This window comes from Orcinus orca, chromosome 16 (assembly GCF_937001465.1).
Source record: "Orcinus orca chromosome 16, mOrcOrc1.1, whole genome shotgun sequence".
NCBI lineage: Eukaryota > Metazoa > Chordata > Mammalia > Artiodactyla > Delphinidae > Orcinus > Orcinus orca.
Window position 1 is genome coordinate 68,333,336 of NC_064574.1, and position 20,008 is coordinate 68,353,343.

Here is a 20,008-nt window from a genome sequence, read left to right on the forward strand (position 1 = left end):
TAGGTAGAAGCTTAACTGTCCTGTGTTTGACACCAAGTTTTGGTTCCAGAATTTTTTAAAGATACCCCACCTCCCCTGCTCCCAGTTTTTCTTACTCAGATCTTGCTTGGAATTTGGGACTATCCTGAACTATCCAAAAGGTAATGATTGTAGTCTTACATTGGTATGCGAAATCTAGGAAATTGCATCACTCTAATTGGATACTTGTGAAGATACAGCTTACTACCTGAAATATACTGAAAAGAGCCCTTTCCTGAACACTTCAGTTTATAACAGGAAATAGTAATAGTGTGATTAAAAATAATAGAGCTGATACATATATAAAAGCTTAAAATGCTTACATATGTGATAAACTTAAAATAATTAGAACAGTGGTAGTCAGCCCCTAGGTGCTGAGTAACATTAGTGAATCAGGTAAACTCAGTAATCTTAAAAGAGTGAACCCTGATACCTGATTGTATGATTAAGGGAGATGGGTACATTTTTACATCTGTCTCCCTGTAGTGGATTATTTTTCTTTTTGGTAATTTTACAAATTCCTTTCATAGCAAATCTTTTTTTTTTTTTTCAACCATAGTTGAATTCATTGGTCCAGCTTCTTTTTTAATTTCGTTCTTAGGAAAGTATTGCAAGCAATAGTCCAAAGAGTAGAAAAATTCTTCCTCCCTGTTTGTCTTCTGAGAAAGTGACATCCTTGTTCATCCAGTTGTTTAAGCCAGGAACCCAGGAATTCATACCTGATTCCTCTTTCACCTTCATCTCTGCCCCTGCATCCATCCGAAAGCCTTCGTTCTACCTCAAAACACTCTGACTCTTGATTTCTCTGTCACATTCCAGAACAGATCATTATTCTCTCTTACCTAAACTACGCAGCAATCTTCATATTAGTCACCCTGTTTCTATTCTTGTTCCCATGCAGGTTCATTCTCCACTTAGATACCAGAGTTATCTTTGTTTTTAATATTGTTTTTAAAATTATCATCATTTTTATTTAAAATCCTTCAGTGGCTTCCTGTTGTACTTAGAAACAAGATATGAAGCAGTATATATAATGTGTACCTTTCTACCTGTATTTCAATTCATTCTTTCATTTTCATCAGCTCTTCTGGCCTTTTTGTGTCATTTTTTCACATGCTTTTCCCTCTATCTGAAACATTCTTTGTCCGGTGTTTTTGCACATCTTGCTGGCTTCTTAGTCTCACATGTCAGTTCCTCAGAGGGGCCTTCCTTGAATCAACATACTATCCAAAGTTGCATCCACTTTTAATTCTTTATTACAAAGCCCTTTATTCTGTATTTGAAATGTGTCATATTTTAATTTTTTACTGTGTCTTCCCCAGTAATACTGTGTTTAGGGCCTAGGAGAGAGAGAATGTTTGCATTCTAAATAACAGCTTTTTCTCATGTAGTTCAGATGTTCTGCATTACTGGCTAAACAGAGAATGACTTAGTCTTACTGAGATTTGGGGTTCCACAAAAGTAGAGGTGCCAGAGCCAAGAACCTGCTGATACTATTGGGTGTCCTTTTAAGAGAAACCCCTTATGGCTTTGGATATTTGTTCTGACAATTTCAGTAATCTAGATGTAAGGAGCATGTAGTTACTAATGCTCCTTTATATTTAAGATCATTTCCCGTAACATATATGTCTGGTTGAAGTTTTCTATTTCTTGAGGACTATGAATTATCCAAATCCCAAATAGAAATTCAAATCTTTATCTTTTTATTTACAGAATATACTGATGATAATGCTCTAATTCCTAAGAATTCATCTGTAATTGTTAGAAGAATTCCTATTGGAGGTGTTAAATCTACAAGCAAGACATACGTTATGTAAGTATTTATTAAATCCCATGTTTAAGTTCTCAAAATAGACTTTTTTGGTGAGAAAGAACAAGTATATTTTAGAACTGAACTCATTACTTTACCCTGATAAGTATGTCTTCTTAATCCTTAAAATTGTGAGGATGAGTTTGTTTTTTCCTAATTTCTTCCCCCAGATAACTTAACCTCTAGTTAGGAGTAAGAGCTAATTAGAAAGATTTTTTGCTCTGTATAGGTAATATTTACAAAGACAAGAAAATGATGTTCAAATTAGTGAATAAATATTTCTGAACCCTTCTTTGGTTTTTGTTTGCCTGTACACTTTTTCCCCCTACCATTTTTTCACTACAGAAATGTACATTAAGTGTCTTAAGAGATCTGTCCTAAATGTTTTGTCAGCATCAAGAGTATTCAGTAATGCTAACATTTGTTCCTAATCAGTACGGGGCTTTTGTTGGGAAGCAACCACAGACACTGGAATCAGGCTTAGGTTTGACTCCATTTACTACTTCCCACCAGTTGTGTGAAGTTGTATTTGGGTAAGTTACCTAAAGTTTGTGACTCAGATTCCTCAAAATAAAATAGGGATATGAGTATTTAACTCCAGGGAGTTGTAGGAATTAAATAGTGCCTGGCACATGGTAAATGCCCTTTATTGGAGTAAGAATGTGGTAATATCCTAGGAGTGGTCTAGAGCTTAAGAAATGCACTAAAGGGGCAGGATTAAAAGTTTATATCTAACTTTCTCTGCTTTCTTGAAATTTCAATGGTGATAACAATTAAAATATGTGAAAAGGGTAGCAACTTGAGCTATTTAAAGCGTAGAGATTTTTACCTTACTTGAAATTCTGGCAAATTCTGCTTTTGGTCAATGAAACATTCTGGAATTTGCCAGTCCTAGGAAATGGAATGTGTTCTTGGAATTGAGGGAAAATAGTCATTTCCTGGAGCTTTACCTCATGTGGACAAGTTTTCTAAGAATATTCTCATTAGTTTAGTGTAAAGTTATATTCCATACGTTAATGTTTGGAGGTTCTTTTGTGTAATATCTTCTGTATAGCAACAACTTAAAAAGCTGAATACTTTTATTTTTCCTATAAATACCAAGTGAACTATGTGCCTTTTACTTTACATAATTTTGAGACATGGTAAGAGAAGAATTAATTCCTAGAATCTAGTGTGAAGTTATTCCTTAATTTACCAAGTGCTTTTTAAAAATAGCAAGCATTCGATTTCAGTAGATTTTTTTGATATTCAGAGACTTTGAGGAGAGAATTGTTCAAAGTATCAATACTAGGGAAAATAGTTGCCCCTTAAAGAATTAAATGTGAATTCACTGTGTATATGATTTCCTTTGTAATGTACTTGCCTCGTGAAGTGCCTTTGAATTTGTTGAGCAAATACTAGTAAATTAAAACTTCATTTTTATCTCAGGACTTCCAAATCATGCATAGATTTAGAAACTCCATTCATACGCTGTCTGACATTTCTTTGTAGTCAGGATAGTGTAAACTTAAAACTAAAACTAAGCCTTTAAAGGCTGTATTTTAGCAACTTGACTCTTGTCCCCTTTTCTGTGTGGACTTTTAAAGGAATTTCTCCTTGAGCTTATTTGTGTATGTATTTTAAAAATCAATTTGTTCAGTTCTCCATAACCAACTTATTTAACTTATTCTTTTAACCAAAATACTCTGTCAGACTGTTGATTTTTTTGGAACTTAGAATTCTTACTTAGTCTTTGGTCATTGTCTTGAGACTTTTTAAAAAAATTAAACTGCCAACCTTTCTGGATTTCAAATTTAGTTTTTGGAGCACAGCAATTTCTCAGGGATCCAAATTAAAAAATGTTAACAACAGTGGTCTTGCTTTAAGGAAATCCGATGTATGAAAATTCACGTCTGTACCTATTAAGAAACTGAGGAATAATATTATTGTTCAATCTATTAAGAAATAACGACAAAGTTTCTTAAATAACAAAATCCTCATACTACCTTTCAGAAAACATTTATTGTGTAAGTGGCAAGATACACATCTATTCTAGAATTCCCCAGTATGGATTTTTTTTTTTTAAACCAGAAATGCATCTTAAACTGTTCAAAGATAGTAAAGATTAATCAAGGTAATGTGTTTATTACTTCTGAAATTGGCTGTTTTAAAATCTTTATGCCAAGGAAAAATTGTGTTCCTAAAAATGTGTGATTAGAGAGATGTTTTTATCACAAAAATTCATTAATAGCTACTCATAGAGAGCTAATGCTGATTTTCTTTTTGTCGTTTTAGAAGTCGAACTGAACCAGTGATGGGAACTTCAAAAGCAGTATGTAAAAACACAATCTCACACTTTTTCTACACATTGCTTTTACCTTTATAATGTAGCAGTGAAGTAAATCATTTTAGAACTTAATATCCAACTGATCATAGTACATATTGTAAATAAAATGTATTTGATTACAGCTCAGTTGAATATGGATATATGTGGCATAACTTGCACACTTTATTTTGTAGAAATGGGTAGTTTGTGCCCAAAAAACACTGTTTCATATTAAATATGATAGCATTCTTCCTGTATGACGCTGTGTTGTACAGTTAATGTATGATCTTTTTTTAGATCATGTAGGTTTTACACTAATGAACATGGTAACATGTTCTACATCTGTCTGTCTATAGTTAGTATTTTGTATGTATGTACAGGCTGTTGTGTGCTTTTTGTTTCTTGCAATAAAAAATGTTTGGAGTGTATATTTTGCCATTTTCACGTTGTATCACTTAGTTTTTCTTTTTTTGGTTTTTGGTTTTTTTTGGTTTTTGGTTTTTTTTCTGCCTGATTGATGGCTTTGAAAAATGCATTAGCAACATCCAAAGCATATATTTAAGGTTTGATTCTTTCTCCAGTTTCAGACACGTCATAGAAAAGAGCTTTCCAGAGACCATTGATGCAGCTTTTATTATTTACTTTTGCTTTATTTGGCAATTTTGAGCTCCTATTCTTTGTTTATATCTGTACTGTAAAGTGAAACCTGGAATTGGGCCCCCTACAAGTATATCAGTGTCTCGTCGATGATTTTGATGATTTTATACAATTGAGTACACCGTTCTCAAGTTTTAACAGCGGTCTTCTACTTCTCTAGTCTGCTCAGTTGTCCAAATTAAAATATTTCCTGTTTCTCATAAGATATTAAAATGCTGCATTAATTGTAAGCCAGCTGAAAGCTGTAGCTTATCAAAGGTAACTCCCCTTAACCAGGGTAACATCTTAACCTTAAGTATGACACCATTTTGACTTTGAGCTTTTAAGTGAAAGGTAGCAGCATTCCTAAGTTGTGGGGTGAAACATCCATTTCAGAACAGAGATCTGTAGTAATTGGGTTCTGTAAACTTGATGGTGCTCTAAACACTTGACTGCTCAGGCTTGATTTGTACACAATACAAGATGTCTGAAATCTTCACGTAGAATTTAAGGGTATTGCTTGCTGTTTCAACTTTATCCTTTTAAAATGCTACTGATCTTTTAATTGTGTATCAGGCATTTCACTAACCTTGGATCATTGGATCTTAAACATGATAATATAGAATATCTGAACTTTGGACTTGTTCTCTATAAAGTATATGGCCTTTAGTTCTCATGGAACTAAATATAGTGATTCAAAAATCACAACTCTTAGTGTTTTGGGGTTTTTTTTTCCCCTCTTTGGGGTATATGGGTTTTTTTGGGGGGGTTAAAGCGTAATGCTGTAAAGACTGTCCACAGTTTCTGTTTTGCTGGTGATTGGTTTAAAACTGATTTTTATGTATCCAAATGCTAGCACAAATCAGATTGACTATACTGGTGACTGTAGTAGTTAATGTAACACATTTTGTATAAAGTACATTTTATATAGTATTTAAACTAATTCAGATGAAGTTTTATTTCTTGAAAACAATTATTTCCTTTTTGTTTATTAGCATGTGTATGAACACAGATCACATGTTCATAAATAAAGTTAACGTTCTTTTAGCCTTGTGTGTTCCCTGGCATGTCTGTATTACACTTACAAGAAGCAGTTTATTTTATGCTTATTTAGGTTTCTCTTTTCTTTCTTCTTTTTTTAAAAAATAACTTTAAAACTGACTTTGATTTTTAGGTAGAATAATTTTAAATGGAGATATTAAGTAACTTAATATCCCCATCATTTATTTGCTTGGGGTACACTTGCTGACATTTAAGATTTGAGAGAATATATTCATAAAGTGTAATTAGTGCCCATCTTAGGAGACTTACGTGCATTGTGCAAATTCACAAAAGCCAATTAAGACAGAATCACTAAACCAGATTTTTAAATTCTAATTAGTAAATGTATGTACACTTTTGATAATTTAAGCCAGCTCTAATCAAGGATGACTGTTTCTATCTATATTCCACAACTTTTGTTTGTAGTCATCCTTCTATGTTGGTACTCCAAAGCTGCGGGTTCTTCCTGCTTACATTTTGTAAGATCCTTTAATTTCAAGCAAATACAGTTGGCATAAAAGATTTCAGATTCTTGCTTCCAGATGCAAGACCACAAATTAGATGTGAGAATGTGGGTTAATTTTGATGTCTATAGTGTGCATTAATCAGTGTTTTTGGAGACTATTTTTTTTAAGTAGGGTTTTTTTTTAAATCTGAAAGTTACTGTATTTATTGATGTTTAGTACGTATAAATTCCTAGTTTCTAAAGCATTTCTTGTCAGCATTTTACACTTATTGCTTAGTACCTTGCTATATGTAGAAAACAATTGGATGCCTTTCTAAATTTGTGGTAAATTTGACTTGTGAATTATAAGGTATTAAAGTGTTATAATAGGGATTATTTGGTGGAAAAAGGTGATTTAGATGCTGTTGAATATCTGAAACCACTTTTAACCAGATAAATATATACTAATAATAACAAGTTGGCAGAAATCTAAAAGAAACGATAGGAAAGCCCAGCATAATAACAAAAAGACAGCTATATCTTAGGAGTGGGAAGAACAAAAAAATGTTAGTTTTTTAGTTCCAACAATAAAAAAGAGTGATATAACTGATTGCTTTCTTTCTAAGGAAATGATCAGTATGCATATTCTAGACAGTAATAGGCTATTTTTAAAGGCTATTAATTTCATGGATTGACAGCAGTTTGTTCAGTCCTTGTTTCTTAAAATTCAGGTAATTCCTGGTTGATATATCAATAAAATGTTACCCTCTTCAAAATAGATTGAATAGGTCAGAATTTGTTCTGGATAAAAATAGTCTATTTATGTGTTCTTTCCATTTTTCTTTTTTAAATTTACCTCCTGAGATATTCGTTCTTTAAGGAAAGAACACTTCAAAGCTGCACGAGAGTGAGAACCCACTGGTGGGTTATATGGCTAGGAATGTATGTGGGATTAGTGCATTATGGACTCTGTAGTCCCTCGAAGTGGAGCTAAGAACCTTTTGTTTAAATAAACATCCCAGTAATAATATCCATCAAACTAACATTTAAAACTCTTAAGATATTTATAAGATGTATTTTAAATTTAGCCAACATCAGTTTTGTTTCCATTTATTGAATTACTGCTGTGGTGGGCATTGGGCTAAGAACTCCATATCGAAACTGATTACATTTCTGTTTGGGGCTCTAAGTCGTGCTGCTTTTATTTTAATACTCTTAGTTCTCTGGAATACCTGAAAAATACATGATGAAGACTCACTTTTTTTTCTTTGATGCAGACAACTTGTTACATTCTCTCCATTTTAAAGAAGAGTTCTGACCAATAATGCATGAGAAATGTATAACATGTCAAATAAGCGGCCCACTTACTGCATAGGAAGCTAATAATGTTTTCATTTTGGTACACTTGTAGGGAAATCATATCTTTAGAGTTAGAGGCTGAAGGTGTGTGCATACACACATACATAAACATTTTTTTAAAACTGATATTAACATATTCAGGGGAACAATAAGAAGTTTTAAATGTCACATTTGAAAAAAAATGTTTTTTAAAGCCCTTTTATATCCATGTTTAATACTTGCTCTGTTTGATTAAATTAACTTTCTTTTCTCTGCATATTAAAGTCCATTCTGTAACTGCTCTGTTTGCCCTGCCCCGGGGTACCTTTTGTTTCCCTTTATTTGGCTTAACATCTTTGCCCTGATAAAGCTGTGGTTTCTTTGGCAAGATTAGCTATTGTTACTCTTTGTATGGGAGAATAAATGAACTTATTCAGACTGAGCAGTACATACTCAAAGAAGAAAAAGTAGCAATTATCTGGAACCTGTTTTATTAAAGCAATTATCTGAGCCTTTAAAGAGCTGCTTGTTTTTACAGTGTTATGTAATGGCATTATGGGAACGTTCGAAAGATTTCTTATTCTCTCTTCTAGTATACATTGTCTTGAGCATTGTCAAATTTAGAGACCATTGATAGACATGGGACTCTTTCTTAGTATTAAACCACCACTCTGAACAGGTTTCCTATGTGATATAGTGTTCTTTACCCTGTTTTCTCATTGTAATTGAGTCCCTATCAACGGTTAGCCTTTATTTACTGTATGTGGGATGTGTGGAGAAGGATAAGTGGGGTGAGTTACATTTCAGCTTTAAAACAAGATAACATTCTTTAGAAAACGTCTAAGAAAAATGCCCAGTATTTGAACATTAAGTGGCAGTAGGGACTAAATGATCACTTTCAGATGTTTTCAGTGTGGAACTTGAATGTGTGTTTAATTTTTTGTGAACAGATTGATGACTCTTCTGCATCTATTTCTCTGGCCCAGCTTACGAAGGTATATATATATATATATTCTTGAAAATATAAATCTTTTTCTAACATCGTATTTTTTTGTTGTTGTTTAATGTGGAACAGTGTTTTAAGAGGGGTTGGGGGAGGAGATATTTTGCAGACACATTGTACGTACTATTACTATCCTGTAAAGAGTAGTTGCTGTTTTGAGAAGATAGGGGGAGTATTTTGAAATCAGCTTCACCATAATGTTGGAGTATTGTTCATCTTCAAGACAGAAGAAACACATGAAGCTACACTTACTCGCTTTTTTCCCCTCATACATTTTGTTTAATTATACATTGGAAACTAGCAAATTTCTGGAGGAATTCCCTGGTTTTGGCTGTAAATTATGTGGACTTTACGCAGCCAAAATAGAAGCTTTCCTTTACACGGACGATTGCGTGGTTATTTCTTGAATATTTGAATTGATCCCTTGAAGGTCAACATTTTAAATGTGATACAATTGTTTCTTTATGCTATAGACTTGTAGTCTGTCTGCATTAGAAAAAGTTTTAAACAACCTAATTTGTTTGAACACAGACTACATGAATTGTGTAAATGTATAAAGTTGTTTGCAGGAATATACCAATGTGTATGTTTGGCAGAGGGGAAAATTGTTACCTCCTGAAATCATTGTATATGCCATGTTTTGCGATAAGATTGCTTGCAATTTTCTGCTCAACAATGTGTACCTTTTGTTTGGGAAAGCACTAGTGATGGATTAATTTTTAAAACAATAGACTTAGTTTGCAAATTGTGCCTTTAGGGGAAAAAAGGCAAATATTACAGATCAGGCAGATTTTTGAGGGCCAAGAAGGAAGTTTTCCAGTTTTCCGAAAATCATTTTTTCCCTATCAGAAATGTAAAACCAAATTTATCAACCGAGGTTAATGAGTTAGATGAGTTTTCCATTAGTGCTGTCCCTATCTTGTCTTTGGCTTTGTTATAGGTTTTGTCCTTATCCCCTAGAATGTATCCCCCAAAATGTCCTAGTAACAAATACAGCTTTTTAAGTTCCTGTTGTGGGAAAAGTAAACATTAAAGTTGATGATTCTAAAACATGAAGTGGGCTAAAACCAATCTCTATAATTTTTTAATGCAAAGTGGTTTAGCATAGAGTTAACATCTTTAGCAATTTATAGTTCACTGTTTTAATTCATGTGTACTGTAAGGACCATATTTGAGTTTTGGTCTATTCCTACCATTGTTTCTTTGTGGGAAGCAGTTGCGGAGTTTTGGAGGTTTGGGGGATTTTTTTTTTTTTTTTTTTAAACTATCTGTAAGTTACTGTTTGGGTTCAAACAAATTAGTTGTTCAACATCTGTAATCCAGTTTTCTGTAAATGTTGCTGTTGTTCTAAGCTCTGTTAATGTTAAGCATTCTTTGTATATAAAATTACAATAAAGTGTTAAAACTGGTTGCTTGTTTTGTGGATGAATGTAAAGCTAAAACCTAATGAATGGCTGATATGAGTGCTAGATACTTGAAGATTCAAGTTATTAGGACTCACTCCCTTAGACCCTGCTTATATCTAGACTATTGTATGTAATACCTTAAAGTTCATAAATCTTTGGAGAGTTGGATTTAAAATTTGAATGCTCAGTGCATGTGCTTTGCACTTAGTTTGAAATTTGACACCACTACCAAAAGAGCCTTCTGACTTGTAGTATCTGCTGCATAATATGTTCAATTGTTCTACCCCCAACCCTACCTCCAAGTTATATGCTTGACATTTGATGCTTAATGCTGTGACACTTGAACTATTTTTAAGACTTAAAAACATCAAGTGTTTCTCTCCTAGCTTAATCTCAGTTTTTAACTCTTAGAAGAGTAGTATGCAAATCTTAAATGTAAGGTACAAACAGGGTCTAAGGTTTGAGTGCCCCCAGAAAGACTTTCTTCAGCACCATAGACACCCAAACATCATGTAATGACCTAATGAACTCCCAGTGCGTCTTCTAGGTTATACTTGTAAATAACTGTTTTTATGCAAGATTAGATACTGCTCTTTACAGGATGAGTGGTGTTGTCTTTGGCTGTGTGGTCTTAAATGTGTTTCTAATGTGTGTGTCAAATAATTACCTGTTAAACAGACTGCCAATCTGGCTGAAGCCAATGCTTCTGAAGAAGATAAAATTAAAGCAATGATGTCGCAATCTGGCCATGAATACGACCCAGTCAAGTAAGTTCATAAATACTTTATACTAATAGGTACTTTGGGGTGGGGTATCCCCCCCATATCAAAAGCATTTTTTTCAAGTCTTTGTGTACATGTAATTTTTTTTTCCCCTTTCAGTTACATGAAGAAACCTCTAGGTCCACCACCTCCATCTTATACTTGTTTCCGTTGTGGTAAACCTGGCCATTATATTAAGAATTGCCCAACAAATGGGGTAAGTTCAAAGTAGAAGCTATGATACACCTTATTTTTCTTAAAATCTTTTCTTAGCCATATTATTTTTCTTGGTAAATACTGCCTTCTCTATTACAACGGCAAATGAGCATAGCTTTTAGAGCCAAACTGCCAGGCTTCAAATCTTGACACTGCCACTGAGTGAGCAAGTTACTTGATTTCTCCAAGCCTGTTATTTCTTCTCTGTGAAATGGAGGTAATAATAGTACTTACCTCACATGGCTGTTGTGAGGATTAAATGAGATCATATATGATAGCACTGCGTGTTAGCTAATATTAAATAAAGGTAACTGCTTTTTCTCTTCCTCCTCTCTCCTTTCCCATACATATAGGATAAGAACTTTGAATCTGGTCCTAGGATTAAAAAGAGCACTGGAATTCCCAGAAGTTTTATGATGGAGGTGAAAGATCCTAACATGAAAGGTGCAATGCTTACCAACACTGGAAAATATGCAATACCAACTATAGATGCGTAAGTATTCAAATTAGGTATGATCTATGGAGACTACAGTCAGTCCAGGTGGTAGTGTTTTATTTAATCTTGGGCTTGTGAGTTGGCTACTTGGATTCCTTATGAACGTTGTATACCAAGACTTAGTCTCCACATGTTGCATTTCTGTGTTAAGAATGAGAGGCTGCAGTCTGCTCCATTTAAAGCAAATTTAAAATGGATTTGGGGTTTTTTTGCTGCCAGTGAGTGCCACTTCCCTTGTGATCTTCTAATTTTTCTTTTTCTGTCATTCCCTGCTTTCTTCCTCATTCACATACATACTCCCACATAGTCTTATATGCTGTTTGTATCCTTTAAAAGAACAAGACAAGTATCTTAAACTTTCTGAGAAGCAGGACGGTTAAGAATAAAAGTTCTGCAAGATATCAAGGCAAATTTAAGTGCCAAGATTAAAGGAAATGCTGAGGTATCTTGAATAAGTTTGGATATACTGTGTGAGTCTTAAGATTCTGAAGTGTGGTTTATTTTATAAACCATTAGTTCAGATCAGCTATAGCTCTATAAGCTATACCTTAATGCTTATTTTTAATGTGTTTTCAGATTTTATTTTATGAGCCAATTTTTAATGAAATGAATAGACAGTAAACCTAGAGGCATAGTTCAACTAGGTAACTTCCCATTTTATGTGCTTTTATTAATACATTTAATTACCTTTTTGATTACCATCAACAGTTGTAAAGTCTCACAATATAAAACACAATATTAAGTGTTCTTTGGAATATGGTTCGCTAACTTAATCGTGCATAAGAATCTCTTACAAAAGTATGTTAAATAACCTAGGTACCCTGCCCCGCCCCCAGGGATTATATGATGAGACTCTGAGTCTGCATTTTTTAACAAGTCCTCGAGGAGATTATGAGTTTAGGGGATCCTTAGGGCATACCTTGAGAAACATCAATTTAGAGAGTAGATGTCCATGTTCTTAGTGACAAAATGTATATTAAGAACAGTTCTCCTCAGCTTCATGCTATATTGTCAGATGTGGTGAGCAAGTAAGGATGATGAAAATGGCTATGCTTACAGAATGATACTGAAAAAAGATTGTGTTTTTGAGTAGGTAAATACATTGTTTTTGAGTAAATACATTGTTGTAGTTCACAGATAAGAATTAATGTTTTCCTAAACTCCCAGCCCTACTCACTTTCTCAACTTCACTCTCATCTATTTTTTATCAGTCTACCATCCTGTGTTTTTGTGGTTCATCTTAGAGCAATTTGTTGTTACGCTGTTTCTAATTCAGACATTTCATACATGATTCCAAACAGCTTTAGGTTGAAATTGATGACTTTTACAGACACAATTTAAGAGCAGACGGCTACATATTAATATAATATGTAGATATTAAAGTATTTAAATAGAAATTTGTGTTGGAAAAATTAACATCACCTGTGAACCCCTACTAATAATTAACTTCATTGCTTTTGAATACTGAAATACAGAAGCCCATTTGTGCCAAACACACAGCAAATACTGGGGAAAATGGGAACCCAAATATTTTAAATGAAACTTTCACCTTCTCCACTAACACCACTGATAAGCAACTTAGACTCTTCTTCTGTTTCTTTTTCTATCCTCTCTTCTCCTCTTTTTTTTTTTTTCTTTTCTCTCTTTTGGGCAGTGGGAGACTCCTCTTTCACAAATTGGGAACAATGGGGCATAAGCAAATTGATACATATTTCTGGAATCGTGGTGATGTCTATGGAGCAACTGCAACACAAATAACACACCTAAGGTACCCTGCTCTGTGCAGATGAGATTCTTTCATTTTAGCATTTGAGATGAACACACTCTGTTCCTGAATGAAACAGAAAGGATTTCTCTAGGAATTCCTGTGTTTTACAAATGTGCCTGATTACAAAGATGAGCGTGTTGGAAGCACTGGTGATAAGTCTGAGAATAGAATATTTTGGTTTTTTATTTTTAATATATTTAATACCCAACATTTCTGCAAAGTACATTTCTACGAAAAATGGACCTCCAAATATCTAATGAGGTGTTCCTTTAAATTTTTTACACATATTTTTAATATCTAAGTCATGAATATTTCTTAATTGACTATAAATAGATTAATCTCTCTTAAAATGTTAAGTATAGTAGACCACTGTTTTGAAGTCTAATTCTGGCTATTAATTACTGGTGTGATTAGTGACATATTTCCCTTGAATTATCCCCCTTAATTGTGTAATGTCAGTTCCAATTTTAGTTTCCCATATTGTGGTATTCACATTAGTACCTTCACAGGTTTTGGGGACTGTTAGACTATGGAGGAAGAAAAAACAATTTTTTCCCCCAAGAAACATGGTAGTACAGAAAATAGTGATTAGGGTGTTGTCATAGCTTAAGCTCAAATCCCGTCTCTGCCACCCATATAAATATAACTTTGTGGCACTGATTCTGTCGCTTTACTTCTCTGGCTCTCAGTTCTTAGAGTTACAGATTCGAAGATCCTTTTAGCCACTTTCATAGCATTTTTTTTCTTTTTTGTTATACTTGTTTAGGATTTTGTTTTATATCTTTTTGTTCAGGGGAGGATGTTCATAACTGCTGCCTTATTTTGGGAGGTACACACTTATATAAACTGATTTGACATTGTACTGAATTATAAGCATCCATTATGGTATAGTAGAATATATAAATTTTTTTGGAAATACTTTGCCTTAACAATGTTACAACACTAAAACTTTCTTTTACAGAGAAGCATATGCAATTGGGAAAAAAGAAAAACCACCTTTTTTACCAGAGGAACCATCATCATCTTCAGAAGAAGATGATCCTATCCCAGATGAATTGTTGTGTCTCATCTGCAAAGATATTATGACTGATGCTGTTGTCATTCCATGCTGTGGAAATAGTTATTGTGATGAATGTAAGAAATGTTGAATCTTTGACAATACATAATTTAGAGTATGTGTATTTCCTTGGAAAGGCTGTTAGCAATATTGTATATTTTAATAATATGAATTATTGATAAATTAATCAATGAGCATTTAATAACTTTTTGTTGCTACTTTTTTTAAAAAAAAACAACCACCTCCTTGTCCTTTTAAATATTAGAATTGACCACATTCTTTACCTTCATCAAGGTGACTTTACTGAGGTTTTATAAAATGTAGGATTTTTATTTCCTCTGTGTTTTAAATGGTATACAGAAATTTAAAAGCCTTTTGGGCTTTAGATATTCCAGAAGTACTTTTAAATGATATCTAAGTCCCTTTCTAGGAATGTGAAAAATAGCTTATTCTAAAATTCTTAAGTGTGATTGAGAACTACTCTGTAAAGATATTACCCAACATTTGCCAGGGGGTTACTTGTGAATCATTTATATTCTATTAGCACTTGATTTTTTTTCTGCCACTTATCTTAAGTTTGTCCCTTCTTACGTCATCTGAAAATTTCATTGCTCAGTCCTGCTCTGGTCTTCATCATTTCTAAAGATGGTTTGGGGGGACTTCCCTGGCAGTCCAGTGGTTAGGATTCCACACTTCTACTGCAGGGGACGCAGGTTTGATCCCTGGTCTCACAGCCACAAAATAAAGGTAGTTTTGGAATACAAATCTTTTTTATGGGGCCTCTTCAGTGAAGACCAAAGTCAAGAAGAGGTCACTTAAAAGTTGTTTCAGAGTGTGTCTTGAATTTAACAGACCACTTATGATTGGATTTTTTGCAACACTGAAGCATAGTCAGTGCATCTATAATTTAGTGTTGGTTCTTACCTGCTGTGCTATAGATGTCTCTGATTTCCTTGCCTGAATAATGCTTCTGTTATTTATAATGCCTTTTTCTAGTGATGCTTTTTTTCTTAGCACCACATACCTTGTGGAATCTTAGTTCCCCTACCAGGGATTGAACCCGGGCCCTCAGCAGTGAAAGTGCGGAGTCCTAACCACTGGACCACCAGGGAATTCCCAAGTGATGCTTTTTTAAAAGCCCTATATTAGCCATATAATGTTTTTGTCTCTTTGTAGACTATTTCTTTTCTCTTTTTTTTCCCTATAATATTGCGATTACTAGCTAAACACAGAGAATAGTATTTGGGAAAGAGCATCTTTTCTCTCAGTTTAAATGTTTGTTTAGCTTATATCCATTACTTCTGTTTTTAAGATAGAGAGAGATTAGAGCAGAGGAGTGCTATCAGGCGAGAAATTTTACTTTTAAATTTCTTAATCTAAGAATAGAAATGGTTAGTGATGTGTGCTTGAAAAACAGTAATGTAACTGAACACATGTAAACTGTCTTTTTAATTGATTCAGTAAAAACTGGGTTCCTAACTATGCTTTTGTTAATATTTAAAATCTTATACATAGGTATAAGGACAGCTCTCTTGGAATCAGATGAACATACATGTCCAACATGTCATCAGAATGATGTCTCTCCTGATGCTTTAATTGCCAATAAGTTCTTACGGCAGGTAGCTATATTTGTATCACTTTTTATGAAAAAATTTTAAAAATCTTTTAATTGATTTAACCGTACTTGAGTAAATACTACATTACATTTTTCTGCATTTTTATGATTGGTGTCTGTAGGCTGTTAATAACTTCAAAAATGAAACTGGTTATACGAAAAGACTAAGAAAACAGTTACCTCCACCCCCACCCCAACTACCACCTCCAAGACCACTCATTCAACGGAACCTACAACCTCTGATGAGGTCTCCAATATCAAGACAACAAGATCCTCTGATGATTCCAGTGACATCATCAACTCACCCGGCTCCATCCATATCTTCATTAACCTCTAATCAGTCTTCCTTGGCCCCTCCTGTGCCTGGAAATCCATCTTCTACCCCAGCCCCTGTACCTGATATAACTGCAACAGTCTCCATATCAGTCCACTCAGAAAAATCAGATGGACCTTTTCGGTAAGTCTATGTATTTCTCGCTGTTAGGAAACAAGTGAGATCAGTGATGTAGTTTTTTTAATTGTATATTGCTTTAACAGTTGTTTTAGTGACCTTCAGTCTGTTGCATCCCACTGTGCTCAGTAAGGTGGATGACTTGTAAGAAATGACCTAGTCTTTGGGAATTCACTGGCAGTCCAGTGGTTAGGACTTGGCACTTGCACAGCTGGGGCCCAGGTTCGATCCCTGGTTGGGGAGCTAAGATCCCACAAGCCACACGATACAGCCAAATTTAAAAAAAAAAAAAAAAAGAAAGAAATGGCTAAGTTTTACTGGAAGAACAGACAAATGAAGGAGATTCATTTGCAAATTATTAAGCATCCCAAGGTCAGAAACTATATACATTGCCAGCAAGTCACATTAAATGTTGAATAATATCCCATGACAGTCAGCTCTGCAGTTCACAAGAGGGAGAGGTCACTTATGGTCACCTCTTATGGTGTTATTAGAAAACAGTAGATTTGAGCAGAACTAAGAACAATTTGGATAAATAGAGAAAGAGGGGATGAAATACTGGTAGAAGTAGAGAGGTCAAGAAATGATTGTTTTGGAGCATAATTATGTAGGAGAGTAGTGAAAACTCATTTAAATCCTACCACTCCTGAAATGAAAGGGACCTTTATAGTCCAATGGCTCATAAAGGCTTAAAAAATCAACCAGCTTTTAAAAAATAGATGCCAGGGGTTTGTTCCCAGAAACAAAATCTTTAGGAGTAGGACCTTTACAAGTATATTTAAGAAATCCCTGCAAAGTATTATATATAGGATGGATAAACAAGGTCCTGCTGTATAGCACAGGGAACTGTATATTCAATATCGTGTAATAAACCACAATGGAAATGAATGTGAAAAAGGATGTATATATATGTATAACTGAATCATTTTGCTGTACAGCAGAAATTAACATTATAAATCAGCTATACGTGAATAAAATAAAAATTTTTTTTAAATCCCACTTAACCTATTTCAGCCTTTTATTTGATTAATAGTGGGAATAAGGCCCAGAGAGTTCATTGACTTATCTAAGGTTACCCTTTAATTTAGTGGTAGAGGTGGAAGTAGAATTTACTCTTAATCCTTTATTTATTTATTTTGTCTCTCAAGTTTTTTTTTTTTTTTAGCTTTACTAGTCTTAAAACTGAACCAATATCTATCATAGATTGTACTTCTTTTTTTTTTTGCGGTACGCGGGCCCCTCACCACCGCAGCCCCTCCCATTGCGAAGCACAGGCCCTGGGCGCACAAGCCCAGCGGCCATGGCCCACGGGCCCAGCCGCTCTGCGGCACACGGGATCCTCCCGGACCAGGGCACGAACCCGCGTCCCCTGCATCGGCAGGTGGACCCCCAACCACTGCGCCACCAGGGAAGCCCGATTGTACTTCTTAAGGAGGCTTCTTCATTTTACATTTCACTTACTTTTGAAGAAAAAAGTCCAGTCCTCTCTCACTTTCCCCAGAAGGTTTCATCATCTTTGATGTAACTCATCTTAATGGAAGTGTGATGGATGAACAGTAACAAGATGTGACTTTTACTCTTTATTTTCCTTTGATAATTTTTACTCATTACATGCAGAAGTAAACTTTATAATCCTATTATCACAGATTATGTATTCCTGAAATAAGAATATTTGTGTAATGCAGACATTTCCTTCAGGTCTATTATTTTTCAAACTTTACAAGTATTATATATAGAGGCCTCTTAAATATGACTCACATCCTTGTAACATGGAATTTTTTTTCAAAAATATGGAAAATATTGCCTATTTTTTTCCAGTTTTATCGAGAAATAATTGACATACATCACTGTATAAGTTTAAGGCATACAGTACAGTGATTTGACTTACATATATTGTGAAATAATTATCACAGCAGGTTCAGCTAACATCCGTCTTCTCATGTGTAAATACAATAAAAAGGAAAAAAAATTTTTTTCTCTTGTGATGAGAACTCAGGATCTATGCTCTCTTAACAGCTTTCCTATATACCATACAGCTGTGTTAGCTATAGTCATCATGTTGTACATTACGTCTCAAGTACTTATTTATCTTATATAACTGGAAGTTTGTAACTTTAATCCTCCATTGCTGGTGACTTTTTAATGTATTGTAAATTATATTATTATCTAGGGATTCTGATAATAAAATACTGCCAGCTGCAGCACTTGCATCTGAACATTCAAAGGGAGCCTCTTCAATTGCAATTACTGCCCTTATGGAAGAGAAGGTAAGTTTCACTGGCTTTTAAATTTGGAGATTTATTATTATTACAGTAGAGTTTTTTGTTTTGTTTTTTTAACTATACCTTTTTGGTTTCTTCCTAAAGGGTTACCAGGTGCCTGTACTTGGAACCCCATCTTTGCTTGGACAGTCATTATTGCATGGACAATTGATCCCCACAACTGGTGAGTAAAATGATTTTGGTTTGAACTTTTTTCCTTAAAAAATAATTTTAACTTTATTTAACCTGTAATTTTATATTTACTTATTGGTTTTGTTTATTTTTGTTTCCAAGGTCCAGTAAGAATAAACACTGCTCGTCCAGGTGGTGGTCGACCAGGTTGGGAACAGTAAGTATATGTCTCAAATAATCTTCAGATGATTGCTTTCTAACCAGATGATGGAAATTACAATCTCAGCAGTGTGTGCTGAGTGTCTTTTACTGTGAACTCCTCTTTTATATGCCATGTTAACACAGTTTTTATGTAAAATGTCACAAATTCAAGACTATATGAAGACTACTATATGAAGACTACTTACCTCACATGTCAAATGCCTCTGCATAGTGTCCAGCAGATAAAAGAGCTCTTCTCCTTTTCTATAACAATAAGTCATAGAGAAACTTACAGAATGCTAATTAAAATACAATATTACATAAAATATATATTGAAGCTTAATTGTTTATAATATGTTAATCAGAAAGAATATTTCATTTTAAGTAAATATAACACTTGCTCATATCTCTGTCTGAAACAAGTTTAAGAATCAGGATCAGGGAGTAAGGAAAAGTTTTCAGAATAGTTAAAATAGGTATATTAAAGTCTACACATGAAAAGGTGTGTATAATACTCAAGCCTATTTTATCCTTCTTTCCACACAGTTCCAACAAGCTTGGATATCTGGTTTCTCCACCACAGCAAATTAGAAGAGGGGAGAGAAGCTGCTACAGGTAGGCTTGCTAAAAATCTTGAAAAACAGTAATCTGATGACACACTGAAAAATATAACACAAATTAAAGCACAGTAGTGGTAGGGGGAGTGGGTTCATTTGGTTTATACTTTCCTCACTTATATCTTAAGTAGTTGCCCTTAAGAGGCCTATAAAAGAATAGATTACATTTAATATTTTATATATATATATAAATTTATTTATTTTTGTCTGCATTGGGTCTTCATTGCTGCACGCAGGCTTTTTCTAGCTGCGGCGAGCAGGGGCTACTCTTCGTTGCCATGCGCGGGCTTCTCATTGCTGTGGCTTCTCTTGTGGAGCACGGGCTCTAGGCACACGGGCATCAGTAGTTATGGCACATGGGCTCAGTAGTTGTGGCACATGGGCTCTAGTGCGCAGGCTCAGTAGTTGTGGCGCACGGGCTTAGTTGCTCC

General features: G+C 34.3%; 1 protein-coding gene across 2 annotated transcripts in view; it reads left to right on the forward strand.

The window, feature by feature from the left end:
• The window catches only part of RBBP6 (RB binding protein 6, ubiquitin ligase), a 31,410-nt gene that overhangs the window by 4,110 nt on the left and 7,292 nt on the right, over nt 1-20,008 (forward strand). For both annotated transcript variants that reach the window (XM_004268586.4, XM_004268587.4), the window contains exons 2-14: nt 1,732-1,831; nt 4,103-4,139; nt 8,544-8,588; nt 10,681-10,769; nt 10,884-10,980; nt 11,333-11,472; nt 14,205-14,377; nt 15,816-15,919; nt 16,038-16,372; nt 18,537-18,633; nt 18,733-18,811; nt 18,922-18,976; nt 19,507-19,575. In XM_004268586.4, the coding sequence (XP_004268634.1) occupies nt 1,732-1,831; nt 4,103-4,139; nt 8,544-8,588; nt 10,681-10,769; nt 10,884-10,980; nt 11,333-11,472; nt 14,205-14,377; nt 15,816-15,919; nt 16,038-16,372; nt 18,537-18,633; nt 18,733-18,811; nt 18,922-18,976; nt 19,507-19,575 (1,420 nt within the window). The remainder of the gene's footprint in view (nt 1-1,731; nt 1,832-4,102; nt 4,140-8,543; nt 8,589-10,680; nt 10,770-10,883; nt 10,981-11,332; nt 11,473-14,204; nt 14,378-15,815; nt 15,920-16,037; nt 16,373-18,536; nt 18,634-18,732; nt 18,812-18,921; nt 18,977-19,506; nt 19,576-20,008) is intronic.